The sequence below is a fragment of the Scyliorhinus torazame genome, chromosome 17 (assembly GCF_047496885.1).
Source record: "Scyliorhinus torazame isolate Kashiwa2021f chromosome 17, sScyTor2.1, whole genome shotgun sequence".
Taxonomy (NCBI): domain Eukaryota; kingdom Metazoa; phylum Chordata; class Chondrichthyes; order Carcharhiniformes; family Scyliorhinidae; genus Scyliorhinus; species Scyliorhinus torazame.
Window position 1 is genome coordinate 118,713,743 of NC_092723.1, and position 27,063 is coordinate 118,740,805.

A 27,063-nucleotide genomic window follows, 5' to 3' on the forward strand; every position below is an offset into this window, starting at 1 on the left:
CATCTGGGGGTCGAGAAGTGCAGGCGGAGGGCCCGAGAGGCGGTATACTGGCCGGGCATCAGTGATGACATTGCCAATATGGTGCTCAACTGCCCCACCTGCCAAAGATTTCAGCCGGCGCAACCTCCTGAGACGCTTCATCCCCATGAGTTGGTTACGTCCCCCTGGGCGAAGGTGGGTGTGGACCTCTTTCACGCGCTCGGCAGGGACTATGTAATCATCATTGATTACTTTTCAAACTATCCAGAGGTCATACGCCTGCACGATTTGACACGTCCGCTGTCATAAGGCCTGCAAAGACACCTTCGCTCGCCACGGTATTCCGATTACTGTCATGTCGGACAATGGGCCCTGTTTTGCCAGCCAGGAATGGTCATCCTTGCCTGCTTCGTATGGCTTCACACACGAGACGTCCAACCCTCTGCATCCCCAGTCCAATGGAAAGGCAGAGAAGGGCGTTCACATCGTCAAGCGGCTCCTCTGCAAGGCTGCTGCTGCCGGATCGGATTTCTGCCTAGCCCTGCTAGCCTATCGCTCAGCCCCACTAGCCACTGGTCTCTCACCAGCCCAGCTGTTGATGGGTCGCGCCCTCAGGACCACTGTGCCATCCATTCTGGTACCCACAACCAACCATGCTCCGGTACTGCACAGGCTGCAGCAGCAGCGTGTTCGCCAGAAGATGGCATATGACACACTGGCAACTGAACTTCCCGCCCTGGCGCCTGGAGATAACGTCCACATCCACCACCAGAAGGTGGCTGGTCAGCACCTGCCGAAGTTCTCCGACGCGTGGCTCCCCGCTCGTTCCTGGTTCGCATGCCTGATGACTCCATTCGCAGGCGCAATCGCTGGGCTCTTCGCCTACTTCCTCGCTCGCTACGGGAACTTACACCGGTACCGCGCCCTCCTGTTATTCCTGATGTCGACTTCGTGGAGCTTCCTGCCACCATGCCCATTCCGTCATCGCCCGTGGACAGGCCCATTCCTCAGCCGGTGGATCCTGACCCACCCTTGAGGCGGTCAACCCGAATTCGTCACCCACCTACTAGACTGGACTTATGAGCCTGTTTGAACATTGAACTCATAATACCACTGTGTTAATATGTTTCTATTTTTCCTTGTCGTTACAGGAGTTCGTTTTGACATTCAACATTTCCCTGTCTTTTGTTTATGGTACAACCTCGTTGCTATGTCGCACCTGACACCGCCCCTTGTATATAGTTTAGCCCCATGTACATGCTGTAGATATTGCACACACACACATTCAGCTGCACTCAGTACACATCTCTATTTATAACCACATAGGCACATGTTCTTGTAAAAAAGGGGGATGTCATGATATTCAGGTAAACATCATGGTGCAAACATACATACATACTGATGGACAGATCAACGGACCAATCAATACACACACAATACCACAGCCAATCACAGGCAAGAGCATACACACTACAAAACGGGGAACACGACACTTCCCGCTCATTACAGCAGGAGACAGCTCAGGGCACAGAGCTCACAGCAAGCCACTCGGACATCCACCATGTGCTGAGTGCCACTCCAACATAGTGTTAGAGATAGGTCCACAGATTCAAGGGTTATGATCGAACCACAGTAACCAGTTTACCACTGTAAATATATGTTAGTAATAAAACTGAGTTGTACCATTCGCAACCGTGTTGGTTCGTCTGTGTAGCAGAGCACCCAACACATCATTGGCCTGAGTATCTCACTTTAATCATTTCACTGAAAAGGTTGCCACATTTATATTGTGTTTTCAGGGAGGAAGTATTTGGTTCTTCTACTAATATTCAAACTTGAGGAACTGTCTTTGATGCTGCATTCACACTGAACCTGAAATTCAATCTACTTTGGTTTTAGACGTGGGTGCAGGGCTTCCCCATTCAATTCACTGGAATAATGGGGTGAAGCCTCCATCCACCAGGATTTCCATCCATTTAATGGTAAGAGTTTGGAGGAGGCCCCAGGAAATGTCCCCACATTCTCACAAAGATAATTGACCCTGGAGGTGATTTTTGTTAGGCTGGGAACTTTAATCCTCCTTTTCCTTTGGAAGAGCTTTGGGTGGGATGGGAAGGGGTGGGGTGACCGATTCACTGTCAAGAATATTGGATCATATGGTGACAGCTTTTATAGAGGTTGCCTTCCCTCCATTATTTGCTTGTTTTTTTTGGCTGGGTTACTTAGAGCTGAACTCTTCCAATGCTGTCCTGGTCATCTTGTTCTACAACATCCCACCCCCAACGTCATCTCCTTTTTCCCCTACCTGCTGTCTGGTCCTTGGCTACAGCTTTCTACTGCAGGTTTACCCACCTGTCAATCAGGCTTGCTGGTGAGGTGGAAAATACATTCAGTAATTAATTTCTAGTGGCTGGTGCAGGTGTACCCTCTCCCTGAAACCTCACACTGAATCTGCAGCTCTGGCCATTAGCAGGCTTGCAATCTGTTCCAGCAGGACAGGCCAATTGGAATTTACCCATTGTAAATTCAACCAATGCACTTTTGCCTTTAAACATAAGTTGTGGATTATAAATTGGTTGTGAGAATCTGAAGTGAGGCAGAGTGAATTCACTCACCTTCATTCTGGTGTCAGTTGGATTGGCTCCTGATTTGGGCTACACTTGAGCTACAGCAGTAATGCTGAAGTGAGGTGAGATTGCTTCCCGTTGATCTGGTTGTGGTGTGAGTGTCTGGATTATTATACTGCAATTTGAGATGTGTTCCATTACGAGTAAGGAAATGTCTATAAATGCTCCTGTGATATCATTATAGTGATGGAGACCTGGCTGTCAAGAGCACCCAAAGTGGTTGCAGTAAGTCTAGATGAGTGGAATTTATCCAGGCCACTCCCCCCTGGTCAAACTTGACACTTTATCTATGGCCCAGATTCACTTTTTTTTTAAAGGTACGTTTATTAATATTTTTCATAATAATCAATCAAGGGGCGGTGCAGTGGTTAGCACTGTTGCCTCATAGGACGAGGATCCGGATTCGATCCCGGCTCTGGGTCACTGTTCATGTGGAGTTTGCAAATTCTCCCCGTGTCCGCGTGGATCTCATCTCCACAATCCAAAGATGTGCAAGGTAGGTGGATTGGCCACGCCAAATTGCCCCTTAATTGGGAAATTAAAAAAAAAAAAAAATATATATATATATATATATATAATCAATACAAACCAGAACCAAAGAATACAAAAAAAATCACAATCAGATATAAAAGTACAATAAAAACACACAACCTATAATTAACTTAAATACTAAAACTAACCTAAACCCCCTCACAACTGACGGTGACTAACTCCTTTAAAAAAGGAAATAATTGGTTGCCATCTTAGATAGAACTTCTCCACCTCTGTTTCTCCAAATGTAGGAATGACTTAAGTCAACCAACTAAGCAGAGGCACTGGGCAGAGTGGGAGACCCCAAACCAAGCAATATTTGCACCAGGACTATCAGTGGAGCAAAGGCAACATCATCTGCCTCTACCCCAGACTGAATCACCGGTGAATCTGACACCCCAAATATGGCCACCAATGGACATGGGTCTAAATCCACATGGAGTATCTCCAACATGGTACTAAGAAGGAAGCCCAGAAGCCTACACATTTGGGGTAGGACCAGAACATGTGTGTATGGGTAGCCAGACCAAGAAAACAACGATCACACCTATCCTCAACGTTTGGGAAAAAAACACTCCTCCTTGCCCTAGTCAAATGCATCCTGTGTAGCACCGTAATTAGGCTCAGCCAAACACATGAGGACATGGAGTTGGCCCAGTGAAGGGCCTCGGCCAAACCTTACCAGTAAGAATGGGACCCAGTTCACTTTCCCATTTCGCCCTTGCACCACTTAACGGCGCAAAATTCAAATAAAGGATATTACCAAATAGATCCCTCGCCAGGCCGAGCCAGGGACAGAATCTTCTTCATCAAGGAAGAAGGTGGCGCCAGAGGAAAGGAAGGAAAAGCCTTGAGCGAGAAATCACTTACTTGAAAATATCAAAACAGGCTGGAGTTGGGCAGCTAGAATTTATCAGCTAATTCCCTAAAACTAGCAAATCTCCCCTCCACAAACAGGTCACCAAACCACTCCAGACCCTCCGCTACCCAAGTTTTAATTTTGGTTCTAACCAAGAAAGTATAGGGGCTTGTGATGGCAGGAAACGGAGCTTACAATGCCGCCTAAACTGTTTCTAAATCCTAAGGGAGGAAAACACCACTGGGTTTGAGCAAAATCTAGCAGGGGGAAAGGGTAAACGGTGCAGTGACTAAGGCAGGAAGAGTAGAGGTCGGGCAGGAAAGAGCCTCCATTAGTCCCCAAATAGAATTGGGATCAATACTCCACAACAAAATTAACGGTCCAGTAATAGAACAATAAACTGGGGAGGGCCAAGCCCCCTCCCGATTGTCTGCCCCTTTGGAGCAGAATGCTATGGATTCTAGGATTCTTACCCACCCGAATAAAAGAGGGTATCAATTTATTGACTTTGATAAAAAAGGACTTTGGAGAACAATGGGAAGACATTGAAAGAAAAAGAAAAACCTTGAGAGCACATTCATTTTAATAGTTTGGATCTTAACCTGCCAAGCATAGAGGAAGGTGTTTCCACCTCTGCAAATCCATTTTGATGCTATTAACCAGACTCGTGTAATTCAATTGATGAATTGAGGCCCAGTTAGTGAAAACTTGTCTTAGGAAGACAAAAAGGTAACGTCCTCTGTTGGGCTTGCCTCCATGGGGGTTAACAGGGAAACATTCACACTTGCCTAAGTTCAATTTATACCCAGAGAAGGAGGCAAAGGTGTTGAACAACTTCATTATGTTGTCAATGAAGGGGGCTTGATCTGTAATCTAAAGAAGTAAGTCATCTGCATAGAGAGACACCCCAATGTTCCACCCCATCTCAACAAATACCCTTTTACTGACCCGAGGACCTCAATGCTATAGAGAGCGGCTCTATTGCGAAGCGAACAAGAATGGAGAAAGTGGACAACCCTGCCTTGTGCCCGTATTCAAACGAAAATAATTAGAATTCATAGTGTTCATACGGACAATGGCAGTCGGGGTAGTATATAACAGGCGAATCCAGGAAGCAAATTTATCAGCAAATCCAAACCTTCTAAGAATCTCAAATAAATACACCCATTCCACTCTGTGCCTTTCCAGCATCAAGAGATAAGATCACCTCAGATTTGGGGATGTGGGAGGGGCAAAGGAACAGGTGACTTATATTGACGATAATTGTGAGCCTTTCATGAACTGTTTGATCCTCCGGTGTTATATTTGTGAGGCAAGGTTCCAACCGCAGCACCAACACCTAAGTGAGTAGCTTGACGTCCACGTTCAAAAACAATATAGGTCCTCAAAATATATGCTCTGTAAGAGATAACTTACTCCCCTGAGGACTGTCTTAAGAGCCTCCCACAACGTGGAAGGTGAGATTGAATCGGACCTGTTAGATTTTATATAGTCGTCTATGCAGTGGACATACGCTCACAAAATGTTTTTTCAGCTAACGATGTAGTATCTAATTTCCAGGGTGGATGCTGGGTGGGGACAGACTCCAGCAACATCAATAAAGCATGGGGCATGGTCCGAAATAAAAATTGCTGAGTACCCAGCCGTCATCACTGAAGGGAGGAGAACCCTATCCAAAACAAAAAAAAAGCAAAACTGGAATGTGCATGGTGGACATGTGAAAAAAAATGAAGTCTCCATCGTTTGGGTGCAAAAAACACCAGAAACTCCATCCCCCGACATGACAACTGGGGTGTTCAACATGGAGCCACAAACAATAACATATCAACCGTTGGGAGTCAGCTATAAACTTCGTGGAAGAAAACTGAACTCTTGTGTTAATTTAGAATCGCTGTACCCCTGACCCTGCCGTCAAAACCGGAATGGAAAAACCTGTTTAAACTCTTGAGATGGACGAATGCCCTCGACCTCTTCACCTCTTCACTGGGCCATTCAAACCTCTAATGTTCTAGGTGACCAAGTGGACTGGAGGGGAACCCCCACCCCCCCCATTAATCCAGGGTCAGCCATTTCCACCAAACCAGATTAACCAAGGGACACTGAAAAGGTAAAGCAAGAGGAACCACCCAAGATGGCCACCAAAACTAGTCAAAAGACTGGACAAAGGAAAACCAACAGACACCGTCAGCAAACTACCTCGCCCCCAACCCCCCGCTCCTAGTAACGACACAATCGCCATTGAATGTGACCACACCCAAAAGCAAATCCAAGCGAGACAAAGTATTACCCTAAAACCTACATTTAACAAAACAAAAACTCTTAAGCTTGGCTTGTTATCTAAGAAACCATGATAATTGTGGTGTTGGGTGTTCTGACACACAGATGAGCCAACACAGTTGCATATGGTACAACACTTCTTTATTTAAACTCACTATTTACAACTTGGTCTTTGCACTCTGCACGTGGGGGGCTCCCTGCTTGTGGTGTTTCATCAGCTCTTTCTGTTCCCTTCTCCCCAGACCTCCTGACCTCCAGGTGTCGTGCTCGTGCTTTTTATGTGGTTGGTGTTCTTGTCTGTGATTGGTTGTGGTGTTGTGTACTCTGATTTGCCTGTTAGTGTGTCCATCATGATGTGTGTGTTTGAATATCATGACATCCCCCCTTTTTACAAAGATATGTGCCTACGTGGTAATAAATATGATCGTGACGTGAGTGCATCTAAGAGTGTGTGTGTGTCGTGTGCAGCATGTGTCTATGACGGAACTATGTACATGGGGCGATGTCGAGTGCGTCACATGAATCCAGTTGTACCATAACATAACAGAAATGCGAACGAGAGAAGAAGAAAAAAAATTTGATCAGTTGTCCAGTCAGACGACATCTGGAACGATAAACAACAACAGGTTATCATGTAAAATTGTCCAACTTATTAAACATATGAACTGTATTATAAGTCCATTCTAATGGGTTTGCGACGAATTCGGGTTGACCGCCTTAAGGGTGGATCAAGAACCACCGGCTGCTGTGCAGGCATGGCCATGGGTGGCGATGGAAAGGGCGTGATGTGCGGCAGCTCCACAAAGTCATCCTCGGAAGCCTGTTGAGGATCTGGCGTGTTGTGTGGCTGTGAGCGTGGAAGTCGGCGAAGGGCGCGCCGATTGCGGCGACGCACGGAACCATCCGGCATGCGAACCAGGAACGAGCGGGGAGCCACTTGTCGGAGGACTTCGGCCGGTGCTGACCAGCCACCATACGGTTGATGGACGCGTACTTTGTCTCCGGAGGACAGGGGGGGCAGGTCCGTCGGTCGTGTGTCGTACCGACCTTTCTGGCGATCACGCTGCAGTTGCATGTTCCGAAGAACCGCCTCATGGTCTGTTGTCGGTGCCAGGACGGAAGGTACCGTCGTCCTGAGGGAGCGACCCATTAGTAGCTGCGCTGGCGAGAGGCCCGTGGATAACGGGGCCGATCGATAGGCCAGCAAGGCAAGGTTAAAGTCCGATCCGGCATCAGCCGCCTTGCACAGGAGCCGCTTTGCGATGTGGACACCCTTTTCAGCCTTCCCGTTCGATTGTGGATGCAGAGGGCTGGATGTCACATGAGTGAAACCATATGCTGCGGCAAAGGACGACCATTCACGGCTGGCAAAACAAGGTCCATTGTCTGACATGACAGTCCTTGGAATGCCATGGCGAGCAAACGTTTCCTTGCAGGCCCCAATGACTGCGGACGACGTCAGATCATGGAGAGGCATGACTTCCGGGTAGTTTGAGAAGTAGTCTATAATAACAATGTAATCTCTGCCGAGCGCGTGAAATAGGTCAACACCCACCTTCGCCCAGGGGGACGTCACCATCTCGTGTGGTAGAAGTGTTTCCGGAGATTGCGCTGGCTGAAACCTCTGACAGGTTGTGCAGTTGAGCACCATGTTGGCTATGTCTTCATTAATACCCGGCCAATATACCGCCTCCCGGGCCCTTCGTCTGCATTTTTCGACGCCCAAGTGGCCTTCGTGTAGTTGACGAAGAATCATCTGGCGCACACTGTGTGGAATGACGATCCTATGCGATTTCATAAGAACCCCGTCTATATTGGTGAGATCATCTCGCACATTATAAAACTGGGGGCACTGCCCTTTTAGCCACCCTTCCGTCATGTGGCGCATCACTCGCTGCAGCAGAGGGTCAGTCGCCGTCTCTGCGCGTATGTGGGCCAGACTAGGATCATCAGCTGGCATATTTGCTGCTGTCAGAGTCACGTGTGCCTCAATTTGACGCACGAACCCCTCTGCATCTGGTGGTGTGCTCACTGCTCGGGAAAGAGTGTCCGCCACGATGAGTTCCTTCCCCGGAGTGTAGATCAGTTCAAAATCGTACCTCCTGAGTTTGAGTAAGATGCGCTGGAGGCGAGGAGTCATGTCGTTCAGGTCTTTGTTAATGATGTTGACCAGGGGGCGGTGGTCAGTTTCGACCGTGAATCGTGGCAGGCCATACACATAGTCGTGGAACTTGTCCAGTCCAGTTAACAAGCCCAGGCATTCTTTTTCGATTTGCGCGTAGCGCTGTTCGGTAGGGGTCATGGCTCGTGAGGCATACGCAACCGGGGCCCATGATGACGTGCTGTCTTTTTGGAGGAGTACCGCTCCAATACCAGATTGGCTGGCGTCTGTTGAGATCTTTGTAGGGCGAGTCGTGTCAAAGAAGGCCAGCACTGGTGCCGTGACCAGTTTGTGCTTGAGCTCCTCCCATTCCCGCTGATGCGACTGGTGCCAGTTGAATTCCGTCGATTTTTTTACGAGATGGCGCATGTTTGTTGTATGAGAAGCCAGGTTGGGAATGAACTTCCCAAGGAAGTTGACCATGCCGAGGAATCTTAAGACAGCCTTCTTGTCAGCCGGTCGTGTCATGGCTGTGATGGCGCTAACCTTGTCTGCATCGGGACGGACCCCGGACCTTGAGATGTGGTCCCCGAGGAATTTCAGCTCCGTCTGGCCGAAAGCACACTTCGCACGGTTGAGACGCAGGCCATTTTGCCGTATGCGGGTGAAGACACGTCGAAGACGATGCATGTGTTCCTGCGGAGTGGTGGACCAAATGATGATATCGTCCACATATACACGTACCCCTTCGATGCCTTCCATCATCTGTTCCATAATGCGGTGGAATACTTCAGATGCCGAAATGATGCCGAATGGCATCCGGTTGTAGCAGAATCTGCCAAAAGGGGTGTTGAATGTGCATAGTCTTCGGCTGGCCGGGTCCAGTTTGATCTGCCAGAATCCTTTGGACGCATCCAATTTAGTGAATATGTTGGCTCGCGCCATCTCGCTGGTGAGGTCTTCTCGTTTCGGGATGGGATAGTGTTCCCGCATGATGTTGTTGTTCAGATCTTTTGGATCTATACATATACGGAGCTCGCCAGAGGGCTTCTTTACACAGACCATGGAGCTGACCCATGGCGTGGGCTCCGTGACCTTGGATAGGACCCCTTGGTCCTGAAGAATCTGCAGTTGTGCCTTGAGGCGGTCTTTGAGAGGCGCAGGAACCCTGCGAGGTGCGTGAACGACAGGGATGGCGTCCGGTCTGAGTCGAATCTTGTACGTGTGTGGCAATGTCCCCATGCCTTCAAAAACCTCCTGGTTGTGAGCGAGGAGGGAATGGAGATTCGCGTGGAACTCAGCATCCGGGAAGTCGGATATCTCATCTGGAGAGAGAGACATGATGCGCTGTACCAGGTGAAGGACCTTACACGCTTGTGCGCCCAGTAACGAGTCCTTTGATGAGCCCACAACTTCGAAGGGGAGTGTGGCCGTGTACCTCTTGTGAGTCACCTGTAGCTGGCAAGATCCTATGGACGGGATAACGTTCCCGTTATAGTCAACCATCTTAAGCCGGGATGGTGTGATGGGTGGTTTGACCTTCATGGCCTGGACTGCAGAGTAAGCAATCAGGTTGGCGGATGCGCCGGTGTCCAGACGGAAGGCGACGCGCGATCGGTTGACCGTCAGGGTGGCACACCACTCATCGTCTGGATTGATGGCATTGACCTTGTTGACATCAATGACGGCAACTCGGAAGTCATCCTGGTCATCTGCATCACTTAATTGGAAGTCTTGATGCGTGGGCTGGACGGTCCTGACTCGTGTGCGAGGTTGTCGAGGATGCGCCGGATCCATGGGTTGAGCCGCACGACAGCGGGCTGCGTAGTGGCCTATCATGGCACATCTGTTGCACTGTCGGTATTTTGCAGGACATTGCCCTTTTAAGTGTAGACCTCCACAATTTCTGCACGTCATGACGTCACGGCGTTCGTTGCGCCACTGCGCATGCGCAGTGCGATCTTGCGGTGGGCGCGCCTGCGCAGTGCGTCCCTCGTTGTGGCCGTTATTTTTGGCGCGCACCTGCGCGGGAGACCGCGAAAAGCGCGGGAAGCGGCCGCTGTCGTCCGGGCCGTGGGGCGGGAAGAAATCGACGGCCTGGATGCGTTCAACGTCGTGGGCGGCCTGGCTTGCCGATTCGACGGCTGGGGACCCCCTCCGTGCCAACTCGGACGCCTGAAATCGGGCAAAACGGCAGGTAGCATTTTCATGGAGGACACAGGCTTCCACAGCAGACGCTAAGGTGAGGCTCTTTATTTTAAGAAGCTGCTGGCGTAGGCCACTAGAGGCAACGCCAAAAACAATCTGGTCCCTGATCATGGACTCTGTAGTGGTGCCGTAACCGCAGGACTGCGCTAGAATCCGGAGGTGCGTCAAAAAGGGTTGAAAAAGCTCCTCCTTACCTTGCAGGCGTTGCTGAAAGATGTATCTTTCAAAAGTTTCGTTTACTTCAGTTTGAAAGTGCTGGTCCAGTTTGAGGATGACCGTGTCATATTTGGCCTGGTTTTCGCCTTCCTCGAACACCAGTGAATTAAAGACATCGTTCGGGTGGGGGCCTGCGTAGAAGAGGAGCATTGCAATCTTCGAATCATCCGAGGCATTCTGTTTTTCGGTGGCACGGATGTACAGGTCAAATCGCTGCCTGTAGAGCTTCCAGTTGGTGCCTAGGTTCCCCGTGACTTGCATCGGCTGCGGTTTGCCGGTGTGGTCCATGTCCAGAATGGCAGGTTAGTAGGCAGGTATCGATCCACTCCTGTACCATGTGGTGTTGGGTGTTCTGACACACAGATGAGCCAACACAGTTGCATATGGTACAACACTTCTTTATTTAAACTCACTATTTACAACTTGGTCTTTGCACTCTGCACGTGGGGGGCTCCCTGCTTGTGGTGTTTCATCAGCTCTTTCTGTTCCCTTCTCCCCAGACCTCCTGACCTCCAGGTGTCGTGCTCGTGCTTTTTATGTGGTTGGTGTTCTTGTCTGTGATTGGTTGTGGTGTTGTGTACTCTGATTTGCCTGTTAGTGTGTCCATCATGATGTGTGTGTTTGAATATCATGACAATAATGAGCTCCAGCGAACCCTCCAAAACGACTCTCCTTAACTAACTCACTAGTTAGCAAGGAGACTCACAACTGGGAAAAAGGAGAGAGGGCAGCACGGTGGCACAGTGGTTAGCACTGCTGCCTCACGGCGCAGAGATCCCAGGTTCGATTCCCGGCCCCGGGTCACTGTCCGTGTGGAGTTTGCACATTCTTACCGTGTATGCGTGGGTTTCGCCCCCACAACCCAAAGATGTGCAGGGTAGATGGATTGGCCACGTTAAATTGCCCCTTCATTGAAAAAAATGAATTTGGTATTCTAAATTTATTAGAAAAAAAGGGAGAAAATAGATAAAATAAAGAAGTACCAAAACTCCACTTAACTTGCGCGCCCTCCAGCAACTAAAGATTGTACCAAACAGCAATGTTTGAAAACAAAGGAAACCATATATTAATATAAAGAACAAAGCCTCAACATAGTAGAAAACCTCCAATCTAATCAAGTACAATACAAATACTGTTTTAAAATTAAAAAAAAATAAATTTAGAGTATCCAATTCATTTTTTCCAATTAAGGGGCAATTTAGCGTGGCCAATCCACCTACCCTGCACATCTTTGGGTTGTGGGGGCGAAACCCACGCAAACACTGGGAGAATGTGCAAACTCCACACTGACAGTGACCCAGAGCCAGGATCGAACCTGGGACCTCGGCGCCGTGAGGCAGCAGGGCTAACCCACTGCTCCACCGTGCTACCCAAGTACAATACAAATACAACCCCAACAAGAAATACAAACAATACAACATGCTTGTCAACAGAGCCATAAACCAAATTACACCGTGCCTTTGTACAAAAGAGTCCGTGTCCCCCGGCATATCGAAAAAATAATCTTTTTCCTCAAATGCTACAAGCCTGATTGACAATCGTGAACCTGACTCCACTCTAGTACAGGGCATCCTTCAATCCATTGAATGCGGCTCTTTCTTTCACCAACTCCGCCCCAATGTCCTGATACAACTTGGAGTGGCCTTCCCACTTGAAATTGGGGTGCTCTCTTGCCCACTACAGAACACTCTCTTTTTCCTCAAACTGTGGAACCCAGGGCCAGATCGCCCTGGGTCCCCCCAGGACCCCGGAGCCCACCCGTGCTGCCAGTCCCGTCGGTAAGGTATGAAAGCAGTGGGACTTCGGCCCATCGCGGGCCAGAGAATCATCTGTGGGGGGCCCGCCGACCAGCGCGGCGCGATTCCCGCCCCCGCCGAATTTTCGATGCCGGAGAAGCCGGCGGGGGCGGGATTCACGCCGCCCCCCTGGCGATTCTCCGACGCGACGTGGGGTCGGGGAATCCCGTCCAATGTTTGTAGAGAAGGCCTTTGACCGTGTAGAGTGGAGGTATTTGTTTGAAATCCTGGGGCTGTTTAGGTTTGGGCCGAGATTTGTGGCGTGGGTTCAGTTGCTGTATGCATCCCCCATGGCAAGTGTGTGAATGAATGAGATAAACATGGGGTAATTTGGACTGCTCAGGGGTACGAGGCAGGGGTGTCCACTGTGATGGCCCTGCTGCCTTTTGCCCCGAGGAAGTATACAAGGAGTCCAGTGTTGGAGTCATTTATAAAAATTTGGAACCAGCTGAGGAGGCCCTTAGACTGGGTCACATGTCGATGACGACTACACTGTGTGGGAATCATAGGTTTATGTATAGGAGACGGAGGAAGGAGGGGTTAGACATGTTTGTGGAGCGGAGGTTTGCTTGGCTAGAGGAGCTGCAGGTGAGGTTCGATTTACCAAGAGGGTGTGAGTTTAGATATTAGCAGTTGCGGGACTATACGCGCAAGGAGCCGTCTTCGTTCCCTCAGGTGCCGGAGTGTACACTTTTGGAGAAAATGTTGCTCCTGGATGTGGGCGGGAACAGTAGGATTGGGGATATATAAAGATGGTAGTGGGAGTGAAAATGAGTGGGGGGAGAAGTTTGTGAGGGAGATAGGATGGGGACTTTGGTGAAAGGTGCCGAGTGAACTCAACCTCCTCCTGTGCATGGATGAGTCGTATGCAATTTATTTATTTATGTTCTTCAGTTTATACTTTATTCTTTCCATAAAATTACAAAATATGGCTTTTATCAAGATAATATGGCAAAACCTTTAGTCCAACTGTATAAACGTCATGTTCTGGTGGTGTATATATTTACATTCAAAAGGATTAATAAATGGAGAAGCTGATTTTACATGTTTCTATGTTACAAACATTCAAAATACAAAAACTTGAACAAGTGATGGGAACAAGCACAAGGTAAATCTGTTTGCAACCAAAAAGTTCAAGATTGACTTAACTTTCTCACTTCATTTTCCATTTCCTGTATTACCACAGTCTTGTCAATCTCTTTACGATAATGGTAAATGCATTGACTGAGCACTGCATACAATTTTTCAAGTACAGTGAATCCCACAGTTTTGAGTAGCTTGTTCCCAGAGAATCATCAGCCTTTCATGGTCTACAGTTACAGGCAGGGTGCGTTCAGAAAGGACCTTCGGTGCTTTCTCAGCTGTTCCGCCTGGGCATGTCTGCTGCGGGCCATATGTAACATTGAGCATTTATCTGCAGTATGATGGACTATATTTGTCTTCCTTTCTTCGTGTTCACTTGACCCAAGTTGTTGGTTTTTAAGAGAATCTCCTTTACCCAATTCGCTTTCTTCCCATTTTGCCTCATTAATAGAAAGCATCTTCCTCTTGTATATATTTGCGCCAGCAGATATACGTGCATTATTAGAATTCATTTCAATAAGCTTCTAGGTCAATAATCTTTTTATGCACCCATCGTAAAGGCATTGCTCTTGCTGTGTTTCCATTGTAGTCTGTCTGATCTATACTTGAATAATAGTGACTTTCTATTGCCTCAGTGGCATCTTCACTATCACCATCTTCCTCACATCTGATATTTCATGAAGGCCTCTTGTGGTATTTCACGGTCCCAGCGACTAGATCTGCTAAGTTTCTTCTTTGATTGAGCTCTGGAAACTGAAGGTGTGCTTGCAACAACTGGTGAAGGCGCTTTATCCATTGGGTCAGAAAGTTCCTGACCTGGCTTTTTATTCTCGGTTGTGGAACTCTTTGGTAACACGTGATAAAATGTAGGTGCAAATTTGGAAGAATAGCAGCCTCTGTTGTTCCGAGATTCTTTGATTTCTTCACACTTTCGAGATTCGTGGGTTTCTTCACAAAGTTTTTCAAATTCTTCATCGAGTTCTGATTTCATAATTGCATTGGCAGTGTCTTTCAAAGCACAGGCTTGCTGTCTAATCATGTGACCTGAAGGATCTCTATCAGGATTGGTCTTATGCAATTTAAGGTGGTGCACAGGGTCCACATGACTTAGGCCCAAATGAGTGAATTTTTCGCGGAGGCAGCAGATGGGTGCGAGAGCTGTGGGAAGGGGTCAGTGAATCATGCACTTATGTTCTGGGGTTGTGAGGAGTTGGAGAAGGTTTGGGAGGCGGTGTTCGGGAACACATCAAGGGCTGTGGGGGTTGAGATGAAGCCGGACTCTATGGTGGCGATCTTTGGGGTGCCACAGCTGCTGGAGGGTAAGGGGGTCGATACCGTGGCCTTCGACTATGATTGCCCGGTGATGGATACTTTTGAATTGGAGGTCGGCTACACTGCCAAGGGGTGCGGCATGGTTGGGAGACTTGTACAAGTTTCTCAGATTGGCGAAAATCATATTTTCCCTAAGGGGGGAGTAATGTAGGGGGGACATAGGAATTAGGAGCAGAAGTAGACAATTCAGCTCCTTGAGTATACTCTGCTGGATATGATGTTTGTGTTATTCTATTGAACATGTTTGGAACAAAACATCTTTTTTCAAGAAAAATACTAAAAGGGATTCATAAAGTAATCATAGACCAAATGTTTTCCCTTACAGGACAATCTAGAACAAGGGGCGGGATTCAGCGCAAACTGGTGCGATGTCCGCTACCCGGCGGCAAAAACGGCGCGGATCACTCCGCCGTTGGGCCGCCCCAAAGGTGCAGATTCTGCACCTTTAGGGGCCAAGCCCCCACCTTGAGGGGCTCGGCCCGCACCAGAGTGGTTTCCGCTCCGCCGGCTGGCGGGAAAGGCCTTTGGCGCCACGGCAGCCGGCGCCGAAAGATCTTCGCCAGGCGACGCATGCGCGGGAGCATCAGCGGCCGCTCACCGCATCCATGCGCAGGGAGGGGGTCTCCCCTAAAAAAGAGTGCCATCACGGGACAGGCCCGCCCGCCGATCAGTGGGCCCCGATCGTGGGCCAGGCCACCGTGGGGGCATTCCCCGGGGCCAGATCGCCCCAGGACCCCCCCAGGACCCCGGAGCCTGCCCACACCACCTTGTCCCGTCGTTCATAGAATTTTACATAGAATTTACAGTGCAGAAGGAGGCCATTCGGCCCATCGAGTCTGCACCGGCTCTTGCAAAAGGAGGTTTAATCCACGCCGGCTGGCGAGGGGTGACAGCGGCGGGCCTTCGGCCCATCGCGGGTTCGAGAATCGCCGGTGGTGGGTGATACACAATCAATAACTCTCGAGGCAAGGGGAGTCATATCTAATCGGCTTTAATCAGCTAGAACTGTACCCAGCAGCTTCGATACAGAAAGTGAAGGCTGCTGGGACGGCATGGGTTCTTATACCCCGCCTCTCAGGGCGGGGCTATGTACGTTAGCCAATGGTAGACTCCTAGGTCAAGCCAATGGTCATTCACCTCTCAGGTACTGCAATACATGGTATTACCACATTCACCCCCTGTTAAAAAAGAACCCAGCGGGGTGATGGCCAGTTTTACTGTCGCCTTTTGCATGGTAGGACCAGGTATGGAGGTACCGTGATGTCGAGGGTAACAGAAGAAGTGTTTATGGTGCAGCAATCAGACGATCGGGTGGCCTGGTCGTCCTTCTGGAGCGTCTGAGTTTCGGCGATGATCCTGGTGGGGGCCCCGGCGGTTGTGGCTCCGGGAACGTGGTGTCTTCCTCCCAGGCAGCTTCGTCACCCCTAGGCGGCGCTGTTGGGGCGAAAGGTGGGCAGGGGGGAGGGGCGCCTGCAGGACGCGTCGGTGCCTGTTCGGCGCTGGGTATCGGCGGCGGCAGTACTGACCCTCTGGTCAGGTGCTGAGGGTAGGGTGGGGGTGGGGGCAATGGTGCGGGTGCGTTTGGGGCTCCGCCGGGCGCCAGGTCCCGAAGGGAGACCGTGTCTTGGCGGCCGTCGGGGAACGCTTCGTAGGCGTACTGGGGGTTGGCATGGAGCAGGTGGACCCTCTCGACCAACGGGTCCGACTTGTGCGCCCTCACATGTTTCCGCAGCAGGATGGGTCCGGGTGTCGCTAGCCAGGTGGGGAGTGAGGTCCCGGAGGAGGACTTCCTGGGGAAAACAAGGAGACGTTCGTGAGTTGTCTGGTTTGTGGTAGTACAGAGCAGCGACCGGATGGAGTGAAGGGCCACTGGGAGGACTTCTTGCCATCGGGAGACTGGGAGACTCCTGGACCCAGGGGCCAGCAGGGCGGTCTTCCAGACCGTTCTGTCCTCCCTTTCCACCTGCCCGTTTCCCCGGGGGTTGTAACTGGTCGTCCTGCTGGAGGCGATGCCTTTGCTGAGCAGGAATTTACGCAGTTCGTCGCTCATAAAAGAGGACCCCCTATCACTGTGAATGTATGCGGGGAAACCGAACAGTGTAAAAATACTTTGGAGGGCCTTGATGACGGTGGTCGTGGTCATGTCCGGGTAGGGGATGATGAATGGGAACCGGGAGTATTCGGCAATCACGTTCAGGAAGTACGTGTTGCGGTTGGTGGAGGGGAGGAGGCCTTTGAAGTCCATGCTGAGGCGTTCAAAGGGACGGGAAGCCTTTATCAGGTGCGCTCTCTCTGGCCGGTAGATGTGCGGTTTGCACTCCGCGCAGATTCGGCAGTCCCTGGTGACTGTCCTGACCTCCTCGATGGAGTAGGGCAGGTTGCGGGTCTTAACAAAATGAAAGAAACGGGTGGCAGAGGTCCTCATGGAGGGCTCGGAGGCGGTCTACTTGTGCGGTGGCACAAGTGCCGCGGGTCAGGGCATCAGGAGGCTCGTTCAGCTTCCCGGGACGGTACAAGATCTCGTAGTTGAAGGTGGAGAGTTCTATCCTCCACCGCAAGATCTTGTCGTTCTTAATCTTGCCCCGCTGTGCATTATCAAACATGAAGGCCACCGACCGTTGGTCCGTGAGGAGAGTGAATCTCCTGCCGGCCAGGTAATGCCTCCAGTGTCGCACAGCTTCTACTATGGCCTGGGCCTCCTTTTCGACCGAGGAGTGGCGAATTTCGGAAGCATGGAGGGTACGGGAGAAGAAAGCCACAGGCCTGCCCGCTTGGTTGAGGGTGGCTGCCAGAGCTACGTCGGACGCGTCGCTCTCGACCTGGAAGGGGAGGGACTCGTCGATGGCACGCATCGTGGCTTTTGCGATGTCCGCTTTGATGCGGCAGAAGGCCTGGCGGGCCTCCGTCGACAGGGGGAAGGTTGTGGACTGGATCAGGGGTCGAGCCTTGTCTGCGTAATTAGGGAGCCATTGTGCATAATAGCTAAAGAAGCCGAGGCAGCGCTTTAGCGCCTTGGGGCAGTGATGGAGGGGGAACTCCATGAGGGGGCGCATGCGTTCAGGGTCGGGGCCTATGACTCCATTTCGCACTACGTAGCCTAGGATGGCTAGACGGTCGGTGCTAAACACTCATTTCTCCTTATTGTAGGTCAGATTAAGGTGATTCGCGGTCTGGAGAAATTTTCGGAGGTTGGTGTCGTGGTCCTGCTGGTCATGGCCGCAGATGGTGACGTTATCAAGATACGGGAACGTTGCGCGTAAGCCGTACCGGTCAACCATTCGGTCCATCTCACGCTGGAAGACCGAGACCCCGTTCGTGACACCGAAGGGGACCCTTAAAAAGTGATAGAGCCGCCCATCTGCTTCGAAGGCAGTGTACTGGCAGTCCCCATGACGGAGGGGCAGCTGGTGGTAGGCAGACTTGAGATCCACCGTGGAGAAGACCTTGTATTGTGCAATCCTGTTTACCAGGTCGGCTATACGGGGGAGAGGGTACGCGTCCAGCTGCGTAAACCGGTTGATTGTCAGGCTATAGACGATGACCATCCGATGTTTCTCACCGGTCTTTACCACCACTACTTGAGCCCTCCAGGGGCTGTTGCTTGCTTCGATGACCCCTTCCTTCAGCAGCCTTTGGACCTCGGACCTGATGAAGGTCCTGTCCTGGGCACTGTACCTTCTGCTCCTGGTGGCGACGGGTTTGCAATCCGGGGTGAGGTTCGCAAACTGGGAAGGCGGGTCAACCTTAAGGGTCGCGAGGCCGCAGACAATAAGGGGGGGTATAGGGCCTCCAAATTTAAAAGTCAGGCTTTGTAGGTGGCACTGGAAATCCAGCCCAAGAAGGGTGGCTGCGCAGAGGTGCGGCGGAACGTACAGGCGGAAATTGCGGAATTCCCTGCCTTCAACGGTGAGGTTCGCGAGGCAGAACCCCTTTATCTGCACTGCGTGTGACCCGGAGGCCAGGGAGATCCTTTGTTTTACGGGATGGGTGACAAGAGAGCAGCGCCTTACCGTGTCGGGGTGGACAAAGCTGTCCGTGCTCCCGGAGTCGATCAGGCACGACGTCACGTGGCCGTTGATGGCGATCGTTGTGGTGGCTTTCGCTAGCGTCCGGGGCCGACTCTGATCCAGAGTAACGGATGCCAGCTGCAGCAAGGGGGAGTTCTGGTCGGACAGCGTGTAGTCGGCTGTGCTGGGGGCTTGATGCCCCATCCAAGATGGCGCCAGCCATGGGTCGCACATGGAGTCCGGGGACGGAGATGGCGGTGGCGAGGGTCAAAATGGCGGCACCCACCCATTCAGCGTGGTTGCCGGGGGGCAAAATGGCCGCGGCCGCGGGTCGCACGTTGCCTGGGGAGAGAAGGGCGGCGGTGGGCCTTGGATGGCCGGGACCTGCAAGAAAGACTGTGGTGGGCCTTGGACAGCCGGGACCTGGACGAGAGGCTGCTGATAGTCGCTGGAGACCGCGGCCACGGCGCGGGCCAGGCAGACCGCGACATAGTGGCCTTTCCTGCCGCACCCTTTTCAGGTGACGGTGCGGGCCGGGCAGCGCGCGCGCGGATGATTCGCCTGGCCGCAGAAGAAGCAGCATTGGCCGGCGGCGGTAGCCCTGCGGGATTAGCGGGAAAGTCTGGGGGGCTGCCGCGGCGGGGTGCCACGCAGCCCAGGGGGGCGCCGTGCGAGCGGGGGCAAAGGCCAGTGCGTTTTTGTACGCAACGTCCATGGACCCTGCCAGGGCCCGTGCCTCAGTGAGGCCCAGTGTGTCCATTTCAAGGAGCCTTCGGCGGATGTCGGGGGATGTCATACCTGCCACGAAAGCAACCCGAATTAAAAGTTCCGTGTGCTCGTTCCCCGTAACTGCTGGGCAGCCGCAGTTTCGGCCCAGCACTATTAGTGCCCGGTAGAAGTCTTCCAGTGTTTCATCTGGGCTCTGCCTTCCAGTTGCCAGCAACCAGGCCGTAGACCTGGTTCAGTGGACGGATGTAATGTCCTTCTAGCAGCTCCATAGCTGCAGTATAGTTCGCCGCCCCTTCGATCAGAGGGTAGATCGCAGGGCTGACCCGCGAGCGTAGGAGGTGTATTTTCTGCCTTTCCGTGGGGGTGTCGGCAGCCGTGTCGAGGTAGCTCTCAAAACACGCCAGTCAATGCTTAAAAATAGCAGCGGAGTTGTCTGCGTGGGGGCTGAGCTGAAGGCACGCCGGCTTGATGCGGAGATCCATCCTTCAGAAGTAATAGCTGATTAAATTGATGCACAATCAATTACTCTCTAGACAAGGGGAGTCATATCTAATCGGCTTTAATCAGCTAGAACTGTACCCAGCAGCTTTGATACAGAAAGTGAAGGCTGCTGGGACGGCATAGGTTCTTAGACCCCGCCTGTCAGGGCGGGGCTATGTACGTTAGCCAATGGTAGACTCCTAGGTCTAGCCAATGGTCATTCACCTCTCAGGTACTGCAATACCTGGTATTACCACAGTGGGCCCGCCGATGGCGCGATGACCGGCGCGGCGTGATTCCCGCCCCCGCCGAATATCTGGTGGCGTAGAATTCGGGACACGGCTGGGGCAGGATTCACGCCAGCCCCTGGCGATTCTCCGACCCGGTGGGGGGGTCGGAGAATTGCGCCCCTGATATTGGTTGAGTGGTGGTAGATTTAGAACTGAGATGAGGAGGAACTACTTCTCTCAGAGGGTGGTGAATCTGTGCAACTTGTTGCCCCATAGTGCAGTGGAGTCTGAGTCACTAAAATGTTTCAAGGAGATGGATGTATTTCTGATTTTTTTTTAAAAAGCCGGTTGAAGGGATATGGGGAACACGTAGGGAGGTGGATTTGAGACCAGGAAGAGATCAGCCATGATCTAATTGAATGACGGAGCAGGCTCAAGGGGCTGAATTGCCTACTTATCCTAATTTCTATGTTCCCCCTACATTACGCCACCGGAAGTCCCCAGGTTCACTTTCTAACACTTCTGTCTTTTCCTGTAGGATTTATGATGGACACCAGCCGCTTCTCGCCATTCTGGATCCTGATCTGATTAAAACCATCTTCATTAAAGAATTTTACACTGTGTTCACCAACAGGCGGGTACGTATTTACCCAAACTGAGGGTGATTACTTTTCTCGACCTACAATAATTCTTGTTCACTTTATCTGATTGTTTAAACATGTTTTCTTGGTGATTCAGCTGGAATATAACTTAATTTACATGTTTTCTCTATCTGGGTGTTCTGCTCTCATGGTGTGCAGAACAATTGTCAAGCTTATCAAACCAAAGCTGCATGTGTGGGGGTGGGAGGAGCCCTGTAAGATAATCAGAAATAGGAGTGGATCTGGGCCATTTGGCCGGTCGAGCCTCCTCTACCATTGACTAGGATCATGCCTGATCTGATTGTGGCCATAACTTCACATTCCTGCCTGTTTCCCATCGACTTGGACTCCCGTAAGATATGTAGCAGCAGAATTAGGCCATTCGACCCGTCCAGTCTGCTCCACCATTCAGTCATGGCTGATATGTTTCTCATCCCCATTCTCCTGCCTTCTCCCCATAACCCCTGATCTCTTATTAACCAAGAACCTATCTATCTCTGTCTTAATGACACTCCATGACTTGGCCTCCGCAGCCTTCCATGCCAAAGAGTCCCATAGATTCACCACCTGAAGAACGTCCTCCTCATCTCAGGATTGCCCCTTCAGTCTGAGGCTGTGTTCTGGGGTTCTAATCTTTCCTACTAGTGGAAACATCTTCTCCACACCCACTCTATCTAGGTCTCTCAGTATTCTGCAAGTTTCAATGAGATCCCCTTTCATCCTTCTGAATTCCATTGAGTACAGACCCAGAGTTCTCAATCGATCCTCATACGACAAGCCCTTCATTCCCGGGATCATTCTTGTGAACCTCCTCTGGACTCACCCCCTCCAAGACAGCACATCCTTCCTTCGATACGGGGCCCAGAACTGCTCACAATATTACAAATGGGGTCTGACCAGAGCCTTGAACAGCCTCAGCAGTACATCCCTGCTCTTGTATTCTAGCCCTCTCAAAATGAATCTAAAATTGCAATTGCCTTCTTAACTGCCAACTGAACCTGCGTGTTAACCTTAAGAAAATCCTGAACTAGGACTGCTAAGTCCCTTTGTGCTTCATATGCCTGAAGCTTTTCCCCATTTAGAAAATAGTCTATGGGCGTGATTCTCCCATCATGCAGCTAAGTATCGACGCCGGCGTAAAAACGGGAGTGTATTACTTCGGCGCCGTTCCGGGACTCCATTCTCCAGCCCCACAGGGGGCTAGCATGGCGCTGGGCCGCTCCAGCTGGCGCCAACTAGCATATGCGCAGTGGCCTTCTTCCCTGTGCCGGCCCCAACGCCAAATGGCGTAGGGCTACAGGAGCCAGTGCGGAGGAAAGGAGGCCCAGAGACAGAGAGGCCGGCCGGCCGATTGGTGGGCCCCGATCGCGGGCCAGGCCAGTACGGAGGCCCCCCCCGGGGTCGGACCCCCCTTCCCCACCCACAGGCCTGGACCCTTCAACGCCGAGGTCCCGCCAGCTCAGAGGATGTTAGAACGGCGCCGGCAGGACTCGGCTTTTTGTTGACGGCTATTCGGGCCGGAGAATCGTGCTGTCCCGGGCCAGAGAGCCTGCGCGTACCCCGACTGGCGCCACGTTGACCACGCCTGCACCGATGGCGCAGATTCTCTGCTCTGCGGAGAATTGCGTCCCGGCGTCGGGGCAGCGTGCCGCGATTCAGCGGGGGGTCGGAGAATTCCGCCCATTGTCTCTATTCTTCCTACCAAAGTGCATAACCTCACACTTTTCCACATTGTATTCCATCTGCCACTTCTTTGCCCATTCTCCTAGTCTGTCCAAGTCCTTATGGAGCCTCCCTGCTGCCTTAACACTACCTGCCCCTCTACATATATTTGTGTCATCTGCAAACTTAGCAACAATGCCCTCCGTTCCTTATTCCAGATCGTTAATGTATATCGTGAATAGTTATGGTCTCAACACTAACCCCTTGCGTAACACCACAAGTCACCGGCTGCCATCCTGAAAAAGATCCCTTCATTTCCACTCTCTGCCTTCTGCCAGTCAGCCAATCCTCTACCAATGCCAGTCCCTTGCCCCTAACACTATGGGCTCTTATCTTATTTAGCAGCCTCCTGTACGGTACTTTGTATGATAATAATAATCTTATTTTATCTGACTTGTTGCATGGAATTTGCACACTTCACCACGGAGAGCAGAGTGTATAATTCTCTTGAACTCTGACAGGACTTCCACACTCTGCACAGAAGAGAGATTTATTAACAGTAACCTAATGGTACAATATCCTATATGAGTGAGGAACCAGGGCCGGGATTCTCCCCTATCCGGCAGGGCGGGGGGTCCCGGCGGGATGGAGTAGCGGGAACCACTCCGGCGTCGGGCCGCCCCAAAGGTGCGGAATCCCGCCCCTGATCACTGATTTCTCCGCACCTTCAGGGGCCAAGCCCTCACCGTGAGGGGCTAGGCGCGCGCCGGAGTGGTTTCCGCTCCATCGGCTGGCATGGAAGGCCTTTGGCGCCACGGCCGCCAGAGCCGAAAGAACTTCGCTGGCCGGCGGAAGTCCGCGCATGCGTGGGAGCGTCAGCGGGTGTCTCTTGCGCGTCGGCTTTGGTGAAGGCTGTGGGCCCCGATCACGGGCCAGGCCACCGTGGGGCCACCGCCCTGGGGCCAGATCGCCCCGCGCCTCCCCCCAGGACCCCGGAGCCTGCCCACGCCACCTAGTCCCGCCGGTAAGAGAGGTGGTTTGATTCTCGCCGGCGGGACAGGCATTCCTGCAGCGGGACTTCGGCCCATCGCGGGCCGGAGAATCGCCGGAGGGGGGGGGGCCTGCCAACCGGCGCGGCGCGATTCCCGCCCCCGCCAAATATCCGGTACCGGAGAATTTGGCAACCGGCGGGGGAGGAATTCACGCCAGCTCCCGACGATTCTCTGACCCGGCGGGGGGGTCGGAGAATCCCGCCCCTGATCACTGATAATTTTGTGGAGTCCTGGGATAGACTTCTTTTTGCAGGAGGGGAAAACAGTGAAATGCTCATTTGTAATTAACAACCCACTGTTGTCGGGAATTGGGGGAACATTTGGGTTTGTAATATATAATTTCATTAAATGCAATGAAAAAATAGCACCAGTTGAGAAGTGAGAAATCCTAAGGTATGGAGCAACTTGATGCCTATTGGACCATTACAGACGGCATTCACTCAGAAATGCGCAGTGTTGGCCCAGGCAGGAAAACTGGCGGCAAGTCGTCGGCTGCACAGCCAGCCTTTCATGCCAGATTGAGGAGTGTTAGGAATGGGTTGAGAGACCTTCCAATTACATATTAAGTTGATGTTAAGTATCCAATGGTTGCTGGGCCAAAGTAAAGATTTGCACGATACAACGTTTCCAGGAAAAAACATTTCTAAATCAACCAAGGAGTGAATGAGTATGGCTGAAACCAGAATAAAAGTGTCAGGATATGACTATTCACCATTGTTTTTGGAAACGGAACCGTATGACCAGTGGAGAGGTAAAGTTATTATGTGGACTAGGGTAACTGCTTTGGGGAAAAGGAAACAAGGTATGGCATTGGCTCTTTCTTTACCTTGCCAAAGTAAAATCAGTCGCAAAGCGTTTTCCGAACAAGAGTTGGAACAGTTGGACTCGGAAGAAGGTCTGGAGACTCTACTGAGCTTCATGGACAAGATTTATCAAAAGGATGACTTATTAAGTGCGTATGAAGCCTGGTCAGAATTTGATAGATTTCAGAAAGCTGAGGATATTTCTATTGAGGAGTATGTAATGGAATTTAGTAGACTATACAAAAGGCTGCAAAAACACCGCCTGAAATTTCCATAGTCCGTGTTGGCATTTACTGTGCTCGAGTGACCAATATGGATAGGCTCCTGGTTTTGACAGGAGTTAAGTTTGCAGATAATGATACCTTGTTTGATAAAATGATAAAGGTCTTAAACATTTTTTTAGGGAAACATTCAATTCCTTTGGCTCTTATGACATAAATGGGTCAGTCAGCAATAAAGCAGATTATGGAAGATACAGTATTAACAGGATGACGAGATCGCACGGGTATAAACAGACTACGAGAGTATGGAAGAAGATTGGGACCAGACATAATAAGGACAGAAACCCATTTAATACCTATTACAGGAGGAGGGACATGGAAAATGGTAATAGGAAAATGAACCCCAAAAATGCCCACTGTATGATAAATCGATGTTTTCGGTGTGACTCTCAATTTCATTATGCTTACAACTGTCCAACATGTTATAATAGAGTGTTTGAAGCTACACATGACATGGAAGAATCGGAAGAGGAAAGAGATAGTGACTAGAAAGAGGGTGAAGAGATCTACCATGCGGATTTAGAGAAGTCTTGCGACACTAAAACTCAGTAGAAATTTGAGTTAAACTTCTCAGATGCAAACAAGAATCTTTATTGCCTCTATTTGATTACAATTGAGATAAACTTAAATATATTCTCAATAAAGTCCGGCTAGCAAAAGGACTTGAAGAGAAGTAACTTGCACACAATTTAACTTTCAAAATAATACAGAAATGGTTTCTTGCTTATGACAAAACAGCTTGCGTTTACTTCAAGAGTTGGGAAGCAAGAGATGAAATTGCAGAGCCGTTGGCAATGATCTTTTCGTCCTCACTGTCAACAGGGGTGGTACCAGGGGATTGGAGAGTGGCGAATGTCGTGCCGCTGTTCAAAAAAGGGACTAGGGATAACCCTGGGAATTACAGGCCAGTTAGTCTTACTTCGGTGGTACATTCAACCAGTGTTTATACTTTCCAGTGGCCTTCCCTGCTCTACTGATAACAGTTGCATCCTTCCTTTGACTGGACCCTTCAGGCAAGTATGTCACTTTTGTACCAATTTTTGGCAGTTGTCCTTTCGAAAAGCTGGCCTGTTCCAATTCATTAGAAGTATGTGTTCCTCTACAGATACCCTGTCTATTTCAGTTAACTGGTCCTCATAGTTTTGTAACATGTGCGTATCAGATGACCCTGGTTCCTCATCATGTTCGTTGGCTCTTTCTAAATTTGCAAGTTTGTAATTTGTACCCATTATCCTTGACGAATGTACCCTAATAGTCTGATTGCCATATTGCAAAGCAATTAATGTTTTCACTCATATCCCTAAACTCATCATTAGCAAATTCAAATCCCCCCCCCCCGTTGTTTGTAAGGAATTTTGCCAGTGTGTCCATTCCTGTCCCTATCCTTTGTTCCATGATCTGATCGAGAATGACTCTCTTTTCTTTACTAGGTATAATGATTGATTGACTAAATCTGGACGCTAAATGTACAAAATGCGAAATAAATATATTGTTTGCTTTATCCCAGATCTCAAGGTCCACCACCACAATGTCATTAAAATCCCTGGCCAAGGGTAGAGTTACTATCGGTCGTGATGGTGTCCTTCCTACAAACCTCACAGCGATCACTGGCCTGTTCTATCAGCTTAGTATAGACTTCATCCCTTACCCCTGCATCCTTTAATAATTTTTTCAGCCTAAATCTGGACGCCAAATCTACAAAATGCTAAATAAATATATTGTTTGCTTTATCCTAGATCTCAAGGTCCACAGTCATAATGTCATTAAAATACCTGGCCAAGGGTAGTTACTATCGGTCGTGATGGTATCCTTCCTACAAACCTCGCAGCGATCGCTGGCCTGTTCTATCAGCTTAGTATAGACTTCATCCCTTACCCCTGCATCCTTTAATATTTTTTTCAACCATCTCCGAGGAGATGGATGAGCAAATTGCCTATGCAGTTTCAATACAATGAGCTTTTTATCAGCTAAAGTCCCATTTCCAGCTGCTAATTTACACTTCCTTAATGACTTCACCCAAAATATTATTTGTCAGTAATGGAATACAATAATGTCCTGACTGTATAAATTGTAATTCCACCGACTTTCCAAAAACTGTTGCCTTATCCTTTCCACATCCAGTTTCATGTGTGCTTTCTTCATCGACGGTCTGCTCAGAAGCAAAGGTAT

The 27,063-nt window shown here is 50.3% G+C and overlaps 1 protein-coding gene across 1 annotated transcript in view; it reads left to right on the forward strand.

Moving 5' to 3' along the window:
* The window catches only part of LOC140394107 (cytochrome P450 3A21-like), a 164,696-nt gene that overhangs the window by 20,866 nt on the left and 116,767 nt on the right, over positions 1-27,063 (forward strand). The window contains exon 4 of the mRNA XM_072480955.1: positions 20,994-21,093. Coding sequence (XP_072337056.1) covers positions 20,994-21,093 — 100 coding nt within the window. The remainder of the gene's footprint in view (positions 1-20,993; positions 21,094-27,063) is intronic.